Below are 16494 nucleotides of genomic sequence, written 5' to 3'. Positions count from 1 at the left end.
AGACCTCCTCTCTAGGTCTCATGTTCTCAGACCTCCTCTCTAGGGCCCATGTTCTCAGACCACCTCTCTAGGGCTCATGTTCACAGACCTCTCTAGGGTCCATGTTCTCAGACCTCCTCTCTAGGGTCCATGTTCACAGACCACCTCTCTAGGGCTCATGTTCACAGACCTCTCTAGGGTCCATGTTCTCAGACCACCTCTCTAGGGCCCATGTTCTCAGACCTCTCTAGGGTCCATGTTCTCAGACCACCTCTCCAGGTCCCATGTTCTCAGACCACCTCTCTAGGGCCCATGTTCTCAGACCTCCTCTCTAGGGCCCATGTTCACAGACCACCTCTCTAGGGTCCATGTTCTCAGACCTCCTCTCTAGGGTCCATGTTCTCAGACCTCCTCTCTAGGGTCCATGTTCTCACACCACCTCTCTAGGTCCCATGTTCTCAGACCACCTCTCTAGGGTCCATGTTCTCAGACCTCCTCTCTAGGGTCCATGTTCTCAGACCTCTCTAGGGTCCATGTTCTCAGACCTCCTCTCTAGGGTCCATGTTATCAGACCACCTCTCTAGGGTCCATGTTCTCAGACCACCTCTCCAGGTCCCATGTTCTCAGACCACCTCTCTAGGGCCCATGTTCTCAGACCACCTCTCTAGGGTCCATGTTCTCAGACCTCCTCTCTAGGGCCCATGTTCTCAGACCTCCTCTCTAGGGTCCATGTTCTCAGAACTCTTCTCTAGGGCCCATGTTCACAAACCTCCTCTCTAGGGCCCATGTTCTCAGACCTCTTCACTTTTTTAACCCTCTCCTCTCCAGGGCCCATGTTCTCAGGCCTGCCCCACAGTCCATCAGAAGCAGATGTGCTGTGCCCCTCTCCCACCCCCCCCGGGCCGGCCCTGAGCCAGCGGCACTACGAGAGGATCGGAGGACGCACAGGAACCTCGTGAGCACGTTAACACACCCTCCAATCCATAGCCAATCATAGCCAATAGTCAATAATACTACAAATATCCCACTAAATGGATTGAGAGTAGAGAAACTCCTTAATCTGACAAATCACGTAGATTATTACATTACCTGGTGATTATTCCGCCATAAGGGGTGCAAACATTTTAGCTGATAATGTAACAATGCAACATATCTGCACTTTTTTTTTACATATGTGTGTGTGGGGTGGGGGGGGGGGTTATGCATGATTGGAGTTGGGGGAATTAAGATTTGCTGTACAAAATATTACATTCATACGCCAGACTTATTTTGTGATGTGAATGTCCTCAGGCTCCAACACTATTTTTTACTGGCCAAAATAATATGTCGCATTTTTGTCACATATACATAATACAGATCCTTTCCAAAAAATTTGAATATCATGGAAAAGGTAGGTTTTTTTTCCTTCTTTTTTTTCATAATTTTGGCCTACAGCTCCAGAAAACCCCCAAAACAGTATTTCCAGAAATTAGAATAGTGTGAAGAAAATCAGCAGTTACTTCTCAGTCATGACTGACTCCAGCCTCAGTCCACTCCCTCTGAATCTCCGCCAATTTTTTTGAATCGTCTTTGCTTGACAATCTTCCGCTGAAGCCCAGGCTCATCCATGGTATTTCCATGATATTCAGATTTTTTGGAAAGGATCTGTATCTAGGGCTGTCCCGAATACCATATTTAGAGCGTTGACGCTTCAATGAGATGAAATCGATCATAATCTAAGTTTATACGGTCCGGGGGAGGGTGTTCAGACAGAGGAACAAACAAACATGTACTTGTAGGCTACTCACTTTGAGTTAACCCATTGATACCTGATACAGCATTTGCGTGTGTATCCCTTTAAGACGCGGTTCGCGGTCTTAAAGGGATACACACGCAAATGCTGCATCAGGTATAGAGCTGCCGAAAATAATCGATTCAGAGATGCATCGCGATGCTTAATAGGACGATTCTGAATCGATTAACAAATATCAAAAATCGATTATTAACACGTTCATTGCCAACGACGTATTGATACGTCAAGCAGAATCCAACCGTTGACTGCCAGCGACGTATTGATACGTCAAAAAAATCGTTTTCTTTTTTTTGACGGTGGATCGTTGATCTGGCCCTTTTGCATCTTCTATTATACTGTTAGAGCCGCCGGGCGTGTGCAATCCATTCCGCCGACCCACTGAGTGGCGACGGTGCTCAGACTATTGAGTGTTGTTTGGCCAGAAATGCACGCATTCCAGCTGAGCTCAACCGAGGACCCAGAAGCGAACGAGCCTCATTCTCATACTGTAGGCGAAAACCTTTCACACGGGCGCACGGCGGTGGGGGGTTCCAAAGGTGGACTGGGTGGAAAGCACACTTTGAAGCGCGCAGCATAAAGCCTAGAGTCACACAAGGCTTCGTCAAAGCTCTCAACCGAAAATCCAAGAACGGATTAAGCCACATCCACGCTCGCCGACGAGGGGCCGCCAGAGACGGAGGCTGCTGCTCACTGCTCAGACAGGCAGGAGAGACTGGCTTGTGACTGACAAACGCTGCTGAAATCCACCAGACACGCCCACGGAGGGAGGAGTTGTAAGGAGAGGGGGTGCGGGTGCTGCTATGGAGGAAATTACTGTTCAGAACTATATTGTTTATGTCTGATGTCTCACTGATGCCAAAAATAAATGGTTAAAGTGACTGTTTGATATTGAATTTCACAAAACTGCGATTATCTCAGCTTTTTGTCTCAGACGCTGAAACCATGCTGTACTCAACGGCTAATATCTACATAACTACTAACTCTACAAACTAACTCTTTTAGACAGAGAAAGCACACATTCTATTAGTACTTTTGTGAACTTTGTGTTGACAAACTCCAAGCAGAAAATTATCCTTGGCTCTTGTAAAATGAGCCAGAATCCTCAAAAAAACCCTCTGGCAAAAGCTACCTACAGTAAAAAAAAAAAAAGGCTGGCAGTGAATGTGTTAAAAAAAAAAAAAAAATTTTTTTTTTTAAATAATAAAATAAAATAGAATGTAAGTACCGTACATGCAGTTGTTTATTTTAATTATGGATCATAATACAATGCAATTCCAAATGCACTTTTATTTTAAAAGTAGCCACACAGTGAGAAAAAAGAAAGTGAGAAAAAATAAATCATGTATTGCGGAAAAAGTGATGCATCGATTTAAGATGCATCGTGATGCATCGGAGATGCATCGTGATGCATCGTATAATCGAATCGAATCGAATCGTAGATTTGTATAATCGAATCGTATCGAATCGTGAGATCAGTGAAGATGCACAGCTCTAATCAAGTATCAATGGGTTAAAAGGACTCTCAGCTCAGCACCGTCTGCTCTGCGTTCGTGTGTGCTCACGGCGTGTGAGTTGATCCCCGTGTTAATTAAACAGTGTTAGCCCGAAGGAACCCGCCCAGCCAGAGAACTAGAGAGACTGTCTCATGAAGGAAGCACAACAAAACATACAGTTTGAATTGACATGATGACTATTTTGTGGCGGGTAGACCCCTGAGCATCACACGCCAGACGTGAAATCTAAAACCAACCAGGTTATAAACATCTACAATGGCCACCTTGAATTGCCGCTCCCAGATGGCTGCCAGCTGGCTGCCATACCAAAGAATTGAACTTTATAACACCATAAGGGAGTTTCTTTAGAGAAACTAATATCTATGGTTTATTACCAGGTTGAATTATGTTATGTTATGTTATGTTATGCTATGCTATACTATGCTATGCTATGCTATTAGATCTGCATGATATTGGAAAAAACTGACTTTGCAATATGTTTTTATCTGCGATACTGTATATATTGCGATATGAAAAAATACAGGACTTTTCACCAAAAGACTTGAATAGGTCTGTCAAGCCTTGCCCATTTAAGAAGGTGGCCTAGTGGGTAACCTGCATGGTTGACGTAGTAGGAAGTGAGTGTGTTTTTAGACACAGCCAGGGGGAGTTGCAGGATCCTAAGTGAGTAAAGGTACTGTAGTTAGTAGGAAAAGAGTTTAGAACGTAACAGAGAGGGCATGCATTACTGTATGTTATGAGTTATGAGCCTTACTTGACATTTCATGTTCTGCCATGTGACTATTGCACATGTGCACATTGCGATGACGATGCTGAAACGATATATTGTGCAGCCCTATATGCTATGCTATGTTATGCTATGCTATGCTAATTATGCTATGCTATGCTATGTTAAAGTAGTTATGTTTCTGTGTTATCGTTGTTTAATCTGCCATGGATCTGTCAGGGACATGTCAAGGATCAGCTAGCTGCATCTGTAAATGTACTTGACAACTTTCAATTTAATACCCTGAGGAACATATAAAGCTGGCAGGGTTACAGTAGAGAAAAGAGTCATACCTGTTTGCCTGGAAGCCGATGGGTGTGTGTTATGTTCATGTAATGTAAATGGAAATGAATATGGGTCTGGGTTTATCTTTCAACCATGTTGACCAAGTAGGATCAAAACATCTCTGGTAAAGCTTTGTAGCAGGGACTCCATGGAGTAAGTGTGCAGACATTACATTTGTCTTTATTGACAGTTTCAGGTACAACTAAACCACAAACAGTCGTTTTAGTTTTCACACTAAAAGCAAGAAACTAACCTCTTTTTCCTTCTCCAGTTTTTTGCAGACTCTCATCCACCTGTTGAAGGGGAATATTGGCACTGGGCTGCTGGGTCTGCCTCTGGCTGTGAAGTATGCAGGGCTTGTGGTGAGTCCAGTTTAATATCTGATCTCACCAGAGGCCTATATTACGACGGTCACTGAACACATCCAGGATATCTTGCCTTGATCTGGTTTGAGTAAAACCAAACAATCGCGATTGTGCTAACCTGTCACACGATGTGTGGTTCTCAGCAATGTAGGATTTCCCTATCCAGCTTTGAGCTTTGTAAGCAACTAGCCAATCATAATGCAATATAGACAGATCCAGATTTTACAGCGGAGCAGGTTAGTGTGCAGCATGAGTTGCCATGGTGATCATCTACCTCAATAAGAAGTGAACTAGCGTCGTAGCACGGCAAACCTGAAGTTACCTCAATAACACACTAATCTTGCTTCTGGATACTGGATCAGCTGACAGGCCCGGACACACAAATGAGATCTCAACATGATCAGATCTTCATAACTGGATGTAGAAGTGATCAGACTGGCATTGTGTTCTGAACTCTACATAGTCTGGACCATAGACTGTAAAAAAAACAAAAAAAACTTAGTGAATTTATTTTCACTTTCATTTATTTTGATCAAGTTTATTTTAAAAATTTCTCACTCCCATTTTCTCCCCACTTGTACTTGACTAATTCCCCCTGCTGTCCCGGTCATTGCTCCACCCCCTCTGTCGATCTGGGGAGCGTTGTAGACTAGCACCATGCTTCCTCCAATACATGTGACGTCGCCAGCCGCTTCTTTTCACCCGACAGCGAGTAGTTTCACCGGCAGGATGTAGCGCACCCCCAGTTCCCCCCTGAACAGGTGCCCCCCGACCGACCAGAGCAGAGCAGCACTACTCATACCTCACCTCATACCCCACCGGCTTCCCACCCGCAGACACGGCCAATTGTGTCTGTAGGAATGTCTTACCAAGCCGGAAGTACCGCTGCCGGGAATTGAACCCGCGTCTCCGTGGACGTAGGCGACCCGCTGGCTACTGAAGAGCCTGGTCTGTTGAGAAAGTGTAGTTGCATTTTTGTCATATGTAGCCATTCAATCCTGCATTTTCCTATCATGCTCAATAAATCACCCAAAATAAAAAATAAAAAATAATTAGATTTTCTCTGCTCCCACCTCTTCCTCCCTCCAGCTTGGTCCGGTCAGCCTGCTGTGTATGGGGATCGTAGCCATCCACTGCATGATGCTCCTGGTGAAATGTTCCCACCACCTCAGTGCAAAGTAAGTACATGATACTGGCAAGGCAGCATTTATGTATATGGTGTCCCAGCAGGGACACAAATGTGTTGGGTCTAGAACAGATGCTACTGCTACAGCGTTACCCGGCTTAGTCAAGACTTGGTTTCACAGACACACCCAGCACCCTGGGAAAGCAGACCAGTGTTCCTGCTGCAATAGGTTTATTTGCACATCCAAACAGAACTGAAAACCAGAGGAGAAAACCTCTCTCAATAGCAGGCTGCTCGTGTCACATGCTTGGCTGTCTCTCTAGGCTTCCTCTTCTGAGGGTTTTCTTTTCGCTTCAGAGTCTCTGAAGCGAGAGAGTCGGTTCCTCTTCTCCTCTCATAGCCATGCTTGAGTCACAGGCGGTATTACTACACTAACAAATATGTGAATAGCTATTCTAGAGACAATTTTATTTGAGTCATCATAGAAAAACATTTGATCAGCATCTTTGTTTTTCTTTTTGTTTTATACGCTTTAGTATCTATTTTACTCTCTTGTTCTCCAAACTGTGTCTCTATTCTTAGCTGCTATCATGACTTCATTTCCCATCAGGGATCAATAGTTTATCATGTCACATGACATCATATATCTTGTCATATCATATGTCAAATGGTATTTGAACGGAAAGTGTTTTTATACAATCAACACAATTAATTCAAAAAACACATGGAAATAAATTGGAAAGAAATTCAGATGAAAAATTGACAGTAAAATCTTGATTTCAATTAGCTTTACAAAATGTCTTCATATTTCAGCACCTTTTGATGTTGCACGCACAAGGAAATATTGATAAAGGAGGAATCTGTCATCAATGGGAACCATGTGTGCTCTGAATCAAACAGCACAGAGCCTTCCAACATTATACAGCCATGTGACATTCATGAATGAGTAAGATGAGGCCACCATCAGGGTTTTTCTTGGCTCAGGGCCTTTGGCAGGTGACTACGCACGGCAGTAAGCATGATCGCTCCGCATAAAGACTCAACTTAATGTTCAGCAATGTGTTTTTAAAGCACCTCAAGTTTCAGACTTAAAGTCATTTCAATGTAGTAAAAATGTGAGACCTTTAACTTTGAAATTCTCCAAAAGTTCTTGATTTTGGGTTAGTGTGTAGTCACGGTTATCCCGAATACAACCATATCAGTCATTGTCAGAACGTAGGGAGCAATGTGTTTTTACCTCCAGTTTCAGGAAGGAAGCCATTTCAAGCTACAAATGTAGGACTTTATCTCTGAATTTACTATCCATGACCTGGCTCTTTACATATATATCGTTTTTGATAACCTATAACGAAACCAGCCACTGAAACAATGAGCAGACACTAAACAGACCACAGTGTCTCTGTGTTCAGACCGTGTCTGGGTTCAGTATCTGCACTCTCTGCTGTGACGAGTCTTTCCATCTGAATGAAAGCCAAACGAGTGAGCATCTGTGACTGTCTCCCCTCGCCTCGCAGGATGAACAGGCCGTCTCTGACCTACGGAGAGGTGGTGCAGTGCGGGATGGACAACGTGTCCTGGCTCAGAAGACACTCGCATTGGGGAAAGTAAGAACCATTATGTTCAGCCATGACACACTGAGTATAGAGGATAACGTACACACTGCAATGACACACTGTGGTCAAAGCGTTTATGATGTTGTTGTTGTGTTCGGCAAAATAATCTTCACAAATGAACACCACTTTTAGGATTTTGGAAGCGTAAATGTGATCGCCAGAAAACGCTTCAAAAATCATATACCGTAAATTCCGGACTATAAGCCGCACCTTTTTTCCCGTTTTTTGGGCTTTTTTGGCCCCTGCGGCTTATATAACGGTGCGGCTTATCTATGGATTTTTTCAAAAAAAAAAAAAAAAATCTCTCTTTTTTAGCACTCTTTCTAACTATAAATCCTATATAACTATAATAAGTTTTAATTTCCTCTCTTGCCCTCTTTTCACCACACTGTATGACACTGTATGACACTGTGTGCACTGTAAAAAACAACACAGGTGGTGTTGTGTTATGTTGTTTTGTTGAAATGTTAATAAATGGGAGCTTCCTCAAACAGCCATCTCTTTCCCGACAATCCCCTCTGTGCATGAACCCTTACATATGGTAATTAAACATTAAAACACAATAAAAAAAAATAAAAAAACATTAAAACACCCGCGGCTTATAGTCCGGTGCGGCTTATATAAGAAAAAAATAGTCAACTTTGCAGGTGCGGCTTATACACCGGTGCGGCTTATAGTCCGGAATTTACGGTAAATGGTCGAGCTCTCTGTTTATCTCTGTCTCTGTCTGTCTCTGTCTCCCTCTCTCTGTCTCTCCCTCTGTCTCAGACGGACGGTGAATTTGTTTCTTATCATCACCCAGCTGGGCTTCTGCTGTGCCTACTTTGTCTTCCTCAGTGACAATGTCAAACGGGTAAGGATAACACACGTGCGCACACACACATGCACGCACGCACGCAGGCGCACACACACACACAGACACAGGAATATTGTATTTACTGCGCTGCTCTAAAATAACGGAGTTGACTCGAGACTGTTTCGTCCTGAAACCCACTCGCTTTGCGCCAGAACACAATCGATTTGGGGGTGGAACACGCCAGGATTGGCCAACGCCAACGCCAATGCCCAGAACTTTCAAATCAAACAATCGACAGAGACGCTATGGCCCACCTCCCAATGTTTTCAGTGATATACGATAATGATAAATGATCAATATAGCCACGTTATAAACAACAAACTAACGCTGGTGATCCGTATGGAAACAGTGTTACTCGAAATGGTTAAAAGTTATATCAATTTGGTCATTCAGTGGCGTTTTACTGCCATGTAACATAACTAACTAGCGGCTAATATTAGCCACAGTAGGCGATTACCCATGGATGCATTGCTCTTAAAGGGCTCGCGCCGTGTGAACTACATAATAATCACATGGGGAAAAAATAATAATTCACATGAGTGGAGCACGTGCAAATACCACCGTGACGTCACGATGTACCAAATATCCCATTAATTTGAGGGCACACAAAAAAGCAGGTTTGAACCCATAGAGAGAACTTATGCTGCTGAAAATGATACAAATGGTACAATGGTAACAGTTTAGTCTCAAATGTGGAAATTTTGACCAGAATTCTTCACACACCACCCCCAAAGTCATATTGGTTAAAAGCTGAAAAAAAAGTGTTTTGGGGTTTAGTCCTGCTTTAATGTAGGTTTCTTCTTCTTCTCTGCCAGGTGGTGGAAGCAGCCAACGCCACCACCTTTGACTGCCACGTGAACCGCAGCGCTAACCAGACACAGCTGACGGTGCCCAGCTTCGACTCACGCCTCTACATGCTGTGCTTCCTGCCTGCTATCATCCTGCTGGTCTCCATCCCCAACCTCAAGTACCTGGCCCCCTTCTCCCTGGTGGCCAACCTGGTCATGGCTGCCAGTCTGGTCCTCATCTACTTCTACTCGTTCTCGGTAAGGACGACAGATCTGTCATTCATGGCGGTATAACAAAAGTGCAGAATACAGTACGGTACTTAGACCTGGTTCCCCAACAACATAAATGCACAGTATATATACAGTATACATTCGCTAACCAGTCTTTGAACTGAAATCTGACTGTGAAGCTAATATTTTCTGATGTAGTGACACCTCAAAAATAATTTCCTTCAATAAAACAGCGAAAACAAAGATTTTTGATGGCAAAATAATATTTTTTAGCTGCAACCAGCAGCGCTGGCCCCTGCGTGCGCAGACCCTACACCTTCTTGCTGGTCTTGATTTACTGCTGGTGGGCATCAGGTATTCTAGCTTGTGTTTGCCAATCTGTCCATCGAGCCTGCTGTCTGGGTCGGTGTTGTATGGTGCCCTGGCTGCACCCAGCGTATATTTTCTCAGCGCTCCGCCGTTTTTGTGCGCCGGCTCCCAGCACTTCCAGCTGAGAATAATTTAACTTTTGAGAAAGACGCTGGTGTCGGGTGCTCCTTTTCTGGCAACTAATTATATGGAGAAACTATCGCAACAGATAGAAAGGCTCAATTGTGGGAGCAGATTGGCTGCTGTTCACAGGCACATCTAACGTTAGCTCCAGCATGCATCGGTTTCCGTTTCCCCACGGCTTCTTCTCTGTTTTTTCCTCACCTTTCTCTAATCTGGAGAGCACTGTCGCCACCTAATGGGTCCATGTAAGCAACGTGTGTACACCTCGCCCATGAGAAGGACCGGCAAATGACTTGACACGTTTCACACTTGTGCCCCTTATCGCGGCATACCGCTCTTCTGACTGGCTCGAAACTGGTGAAATGTCCGCGATGACGGGGTCACGCTTATACCGGAAAACAACTTTCACACATGAAGGCAATAGACCGCTTTCCGGTCATTTAGCGGTAAAAAGCGCATGTGGGAAAACGGCTTCAGTGTCTCTCTCTCTCTCTCTCTCTCTCTCTCTCTCTCTCTCCCTCGGTTTTACTCAGTGTCTCTCTCTCTCTCTCCCTCTGTTTTACTCAGTGTCTCTCTCTCTCTCTCTCCCTCTGTTTTACTCAGTGTCTCTCTCTCTCTCTCTCTCCTCTGCTGATTGGATTGTGGAGTTGTTATGGATAAGAGGACAACTGTTAGTGACAGAGATGTGTAGATGAGCTGTTTTTCATCAGGCAGCGTGTTGCCTTGTACACACACAGTATGTAGCAGTCATGTTCCCTGAGAGACGGCCTCGCCTTGAAGAAAGCAATTCCCTGCATCAAAAAGCCCACAAAGATTCGATTGTGAGAGATATGGGCTGTACGCGCGTCAGGAGCTGACGAATGAGCTCGGCCATCGACAATGAAGGAAGGAAAGGACATGTGGATAATGAAGAAACTAAAGTAGAAGTGAAATAATGTGAAGGTGTTTTACGTTCTTAATGGCTGCAGTCCGTGTTTCTAGGTTCTTGCAGAGGCTCCACGCATCCTATTGATCCATTGTTCCCACGTGTCCTGGAAAACCTGGAAAACAGTTGACCAATTTTCCAGTCATGGAAAAAAAACATGGAAAGTGAGAGAAATAGTCAAATGTCCTGGTCCTGGAAAATGATTTCAACATTCTCCTATTCTCCTTTAGCTGTTAATGAACTAGGGCCTCTGTCAGAGCTCCCCAAAACGGAGAACTTTGCGATCTGAAAGGGCCAAGTTATGTTCAGGATCATATTAACCTTCAAATGGCAGCTTATGGACGAGAGTTATGTTGTGGAAACACTGAACGCACCCTGAAGTCACGTCACCTGGTAGCACGTGCACGTTGGATGATATTACAATTTACCAAAGACTTTACTGGTTTAATATGAAATATCGATGTAAATGATTTCATTACGAGCTTACACCCAGTAATTCACCAGCTTACACCCAAAAACGAGGACAGTCTGCAGGACCAGCGAGTAACCTCTTTTTAGCACAAGGCCTTGATTACTAATCATCAAAATGGACTGGATTATAGCTGTAGCAATACACCACCGACAACAACGTACATCGTCAGTGCAACCATAAGGATCTATAAAGTGTAATAAGAAAAAAAAACATATAGTACACAATTAGACTGACTTATATTTCACAATTGTATGGCTTTGGGGAAGAAGCGTTAAGTTAAGGTGTTCAACAAAGTCTGGTGATAATGTCTATGAAGAAATGCCTTTCTACCTAAAAGAAATTACAGTGGGACAGACAGTGCCAAAACATGTGAGACAGAGCATTTACAAACTGGGGATGTTTTAATTTATTTTAGGTGTAAAAAACAAACGTAACTGTGTTTTGTTTTTTCCTCCCATCCAGCACATCACAACACCCATCGACTTGCCGAAAGTGGGGAGAGCCAAAGACTACCCTCTGTTCTTTGGAATGGCCATCTTTGCCTTCGAGGGGATCGGAGTGGTATGTGACTTTGACCATCACACAACACTCTAGAGTAGACTGACCATCACACAACACTCTAGAGTAGACTGACCATCACACAACACTCTAGAGTAGACTGACCATCACACAACACTCTAGAGTAGACTGACCATCACACAACACTCTAGAGTAGACTGACCATCACACAACACTCTAGAGTAGACTGACCATCACACAACACTCTAGAGTAGACTGACCATCACACAACACTCTAGAGTAGACTGACCATCACACAGCACTCTAGAGTAGACTGACCATCACACAGCACTCTAGAGTAGACTGACCATCACACAGCACTCTAGGGCAGAGGTTCTCAAATGTTTTTAGGCCAAGGACCCCTTACAAGATAGAAAATATACTGGGGACCCCCTCATTCTGATTTGTGGTTTTGGGCTAAGCTTAATTGTTTCCACGGTAACGTGCTTGACTTTTAATTTGATAGGTTTGTTATTAGAATGTACCGGTAATCCATGAACCATTTTAGATTTAAAGCATAAACTATTTTCGTTGAACTATGAAGATTTTGCACACAAAAAATATATATATATATTTTTTATTACATTACATTTACATTACGTCATTTAGCAGACGCTTTTGTTTTGTCCAAAGCGACTTACAATATCACAATTTGTCAACAGTACAGAAAACCACTATGCAACACAATCAATGACAGCCAAGATATTTTGATAGACTAGCACCATGTAGGAAGTAGTTTGAGAAGGAATAAGTAACATGTAGCATTTTCTTTTTTAATAAAAAAAAAAAAAAAAAAAAAATTAACCTGAAAACTTTTTGCGGACCCCCTGGCAAAGTGCCACGGACCCCTGGGGGTCCGAGGACCCCCATTTGAGAACCACTGCTCTAGAGTAGACTGACCATCACACAACACTCTAGAGTAGACTGAACATCACACAACACTCTAGAGTAGACTGACCATCACACAACACTCTAGAGTAGACTGAACATCACACAACACTCTAGAGTAGACTGAACATCACACAACACTCTAGAGTAGACTGAACATCACACAACACTCTAGAGTAGACTGAGGGTCAAGCTGATCCAAGACACACACATAAACACGTACATGTACACACACTGACACACACACCTACCCTATACTTAACTGCACCTCTGAGTGTTTCTCGATGGGCCGTCGATTCTTCCGGGAGGAAATTAGTCTGAAACAACATCTTGACTGTGTGATACTGAAGAACTTCCCCCCATTCCATAGGCTCCATTCTCGCATCGAAAAAGGGGAAAAGCAAGCACACTCACAAAAAACAGTTGGTGGGTGCACGGCTCAAAATGGTCTATGAAGGAGAAGAAAAGCCAGCACTCTCAAAAATGTCCTTTTGTTAATTTAATTGAAGCAGATGGCAGGTACAAACGTTTCGTACACTGAGGAAGACTTCTGTCGAAACGTTTGTACCTGCCATCTGCTTCAATTAAATTAACAAAAGGACATTTTTGAGAGTGCTGGCTTTTCTTCTCCATTCTCGCATCAACCTATAGTGGACCTTCAAGGATAGTTCCAGGAAGTACAGTACATGGCGGGCCGTTTGAATGCATAAAATAATGCTATAATAATGCTGATAATCTACAATTCTTTAAACGTCATACTGCTGTAAGTCTACAGCGCTGCTTAATCCAGAACCTTGCTTCCGGGAACTATTGCAAGGTAAAAGAAATATAAAAAAAATTAATTGGAGTGAATGGAGATGATGCAACTCTTCTATCTCAATGGCTCTGATGTCACATATAGAAGCGGCTGTACCGCTTAAAACTGACAACATCCAAAGAAATGTGACGTTGTCTCCCCCTGGTGGCTGGGCAGGTGCTTCCCCTGGAGAACAAGATGGAGCGTCCTCAGAGCTTCAGCCTGGTGCTGTACCTGGGCATGGGCATCGTAACCTTCCTCTACATCAGCCTGGGCACGGTGGGCTACATCTGCTTTGGGGAGCACATAGAGAGCAGCATCACACTCAACCTGCCCAACTGCTGGTAAGATCATTCGCATTTAGTTAGCTCAACCTGCCCAACTGCTGGTAAGATCATTAGCATTTAGTTAGCATTCTACATAGGACCTGAGTGAAGTAGCATGTGCAACTGATTGTAGCGTCTGCCTATCAGTACCTGATAGGTGGTGGTTTGGCACATTGGGCAGTTTGGTACTCTATCTGGTTTCTGGTGATCTTTCTGATTGACTATTTACCTGACACTATCTTAAAGCTGCATTCAGTGATGTTTTTGTGTTGAAATAAGTGTTAAATGGCTCTATATTCTGACAGCAATTAATGAAATACTTGGAACCCTCAACCCCCCGCTGTCCTCTATCTCTCTCCTGTAGTCCTGCAGGCAGGGCGGACGTATCTCTGCAACCGTAACTCGTGGATGGCGGCGTTGGATTCAGGGTTAAAAAATACATATACCGGTAGTCCTTTATTGGCATCACGATCCGACCTTCCGTTTCCCAGAAAATGTCAACTTTTCTCTGATTGGATAAAAATTGGCGGCGACCAATTATGTAGCGGTCAGGCACTGCAGACAGTGCCTGACCGTTACATAATGTATAATCCATTCAATCATCCTTGCCAAGAAAGTTTGTAATACAAATAAATCCATGTTTTGTGTTATTCTTCTTGCTGATTCAAAAGACATGGCTAACGTTAATCCACTCATCGTTTGCTGCCTGTCGCAGATTACATAAATGATGCATTCCCTTGTTTACAATCAGCTTTGAAGTTGTTGCCATGTAGCACGATACAGACGCAATGATAACTTGATTGTTTGCCATATTGAACTATGAACTATGGCGTTACGTTAGTATAATACTGATCGATCGTTGCCACGGCAGCTAGCCTATGGCCGATCTCTACCCTTTGGCTATTGACCCTTCACCTCATTTACCTCATCAGATTCAATGATCCATTCATTTAGTGCCATCTTGTGGCAACAGATGATGAGCCTCAGGGCTCATGTGTGGTGCTGCACGCTGTGTGTTCTCATGTGTGGTGCTGCTGTGTGTTCTCATGTGTGGTGCTGCTGTGTGTTCTCATGATGAGCCTCAGGGCTCATGTGTGGTGCTGCACGCTGTGTGTTCTCATGTGTGCTGCTGCACACTGTGTGTTCTCATGTGTGGTGCTGCTGTGTGTTCTCATGTGTGGTGCTGCTGTGTGTTCTCATGTGTGGTGCTGCTGTGTGTTCTCATGTGTGGTGCTGCACGCTGTGTGTTCTCATGTGTGGTGCTGCACGCTGTGTGTTCTCATGTGTGGTGCTGCACGCTGTGTGTTCTCATGTGTGGTGCTGCACGCTGTGTGTTCTCATGTGTGGTGCTGCTGTGTGTTCTCATGTGTGGTGCTGCACGCTGTGTGTTCTCATGTGTGGTGCTGCTGTGTGTTCTCATGTGTGGTGCTGCACGCTGTGTGTTCTCATGTGTGGTGCTGCTGTGTGTTCTCATGTGTGGTGCTGCACGCTGTGTGTTCTCATGTGTGGTGCTGCACGCTGTGTGTTCTCATGTGTGGTGCTGCTGTGTGTTCTCATGTGTGGTGCTGCACACTGTGTGTTCTCATGTGTGGTGCTGCACGCTGTGTGTTCTCATGTGTGGTGCTGCACGCTGTGTGTTCTCATGTGTGGTGCTGCACGCTGTGTGTTCTCATGTGTGGTGCTGCACGCTGTGTGTTCTCATGTGTGGTGCTGCACACTGTGTGTTCTCATGTGTGGTGCTGCACGCTGTGTGTTCTCATGTGTGGTGCTGCACGCTGTGTGTTCTCATGTGTGGTGCTGCACGCTGTGTGTTCTCATGTGTGGTGCTGCACACTGTGTGTTCTCATGTGTGGTGCTGCACGCTGTGTGTTCTCATGTGTGGTGCTGCTGTGTGTTCTCATGTGTGGTGCTGCACACTGTGTGTTCTCATGTGTGCTGCTGCACACTGTGTGTTCTCATGTGTGGTGCTGCACGCTGTGTGTTCTCATGTGTGCTGCTGCACGCTGTGTGTTCTCATGTGTGGTGCTGCACGCTGTGTGTTCTCATGTGTGGTGCTGCACGCTGTGTGTTCTCATGTGTGGTGCTGCACGCTGTGTGTTCTCATGTGTGGTGCTGCACGCTGTGTGTTCTCATGTGTGGTGCTGCTGTGTGTTCTCATGTGTGGTGCTGCACGCTGTGTGTTCTCATGTGTGGTGCTGCACGCTGTGTGTTCTCATGTGTGGTGCTGCACGCTGTGTGTTCTCATGTGTGGTGCTGCACGCTGTGTGTTCTCATGTGTGGTGCTGCACGCTGTGTGTTCTCATGTGTGGTGCTGCACGCTGTGTGTTCTCATGTGTGGTGCTGCACGCTGTGTGTTCTCATGTCATGTGTGGTGCTGCACGCTGTGTGTTCTCATGTGTGGTGCTGCACACTGTGTGTTCTCATGTGTGGTGCTGCACACTGTGTGTTCTCATGTGTGGTGCTGCTGTGTGTTCTCATGTGTGGTGCTGCACACTGTGTGTTCTCATGTGTGGTGCTGCACGCTGTGTGTTCTCATGTGTGGTGCTGCACGCTGTGTGTTCTCATGTGTGGTGCTGCACGCTGTGTGTTCTCATGTGTGGTGCTGCACGCTGTGTGTTCTCATGTGTGGTGCTGCACACTGTGTGTTCTCATGTGTGGTGCTGCACGCTGTGTGTTCTCATGTGTGGTGCTGCACACTGTGTGTTCTCATGTGTGGTGCTGC

General features: G+C 44.7%; 1 protein-coding gene across 2 annotated transcripts in view; it reads left to right on the top strand.

Annotated features, from left to right (window-relative positions):
- Positions 1-16494, top strand: part of slc36a1 (solute carrier family 36 member 1) — a 42627-nt gene that overhangs the window by 13074 nt on the left and 13059 nt on the right. For both annotated transcript variants that reach the window (XM_083651582.1, XM_083651581.1), the window contains 8 exons: positions 808-934; positions 4608-4698; positions 5791-5879; positions 7342-7431; positions 8209-8293; positions 9112-9342; positions 11667-11765; positions 13624-13790. In XM_083651582.1, coding sequence (XP_083507708.1) covers positions 808-934; positions 4608-4698; positions 5791-5879; positions 7342-7431; positions 8209-8293; positions 9112-9342; positions 11667-11765; positions 13624-13790 — 979 coding nt within the window. The remainder of the gene's footprint in view (positions 1-807; positions 935-4607; positions 4699-5790; positions 5880-7341; positions 7432-8208; positions 8294-9111; positions 9343-11666; positions 11766-13623; positions 13791-16494) is intronic.

The sequence above is a fragment of the Poromitra crassiceps genome, assembly GCF_964638095.1.
Source record: "Poromitra crassiceps genome assembly, chromosome: 15".
Lineage (NCBI taxonomy): Eukaryota > Metazoa > Chordata > Actinopteri > Beryciformes > Melamphaidae > Poromitra > Poromitra crassiceps.
Note: the sequence above shows the minus strand (reverse complement) of the source record. Positions and strands in the feature narration are given on the sequence as shown.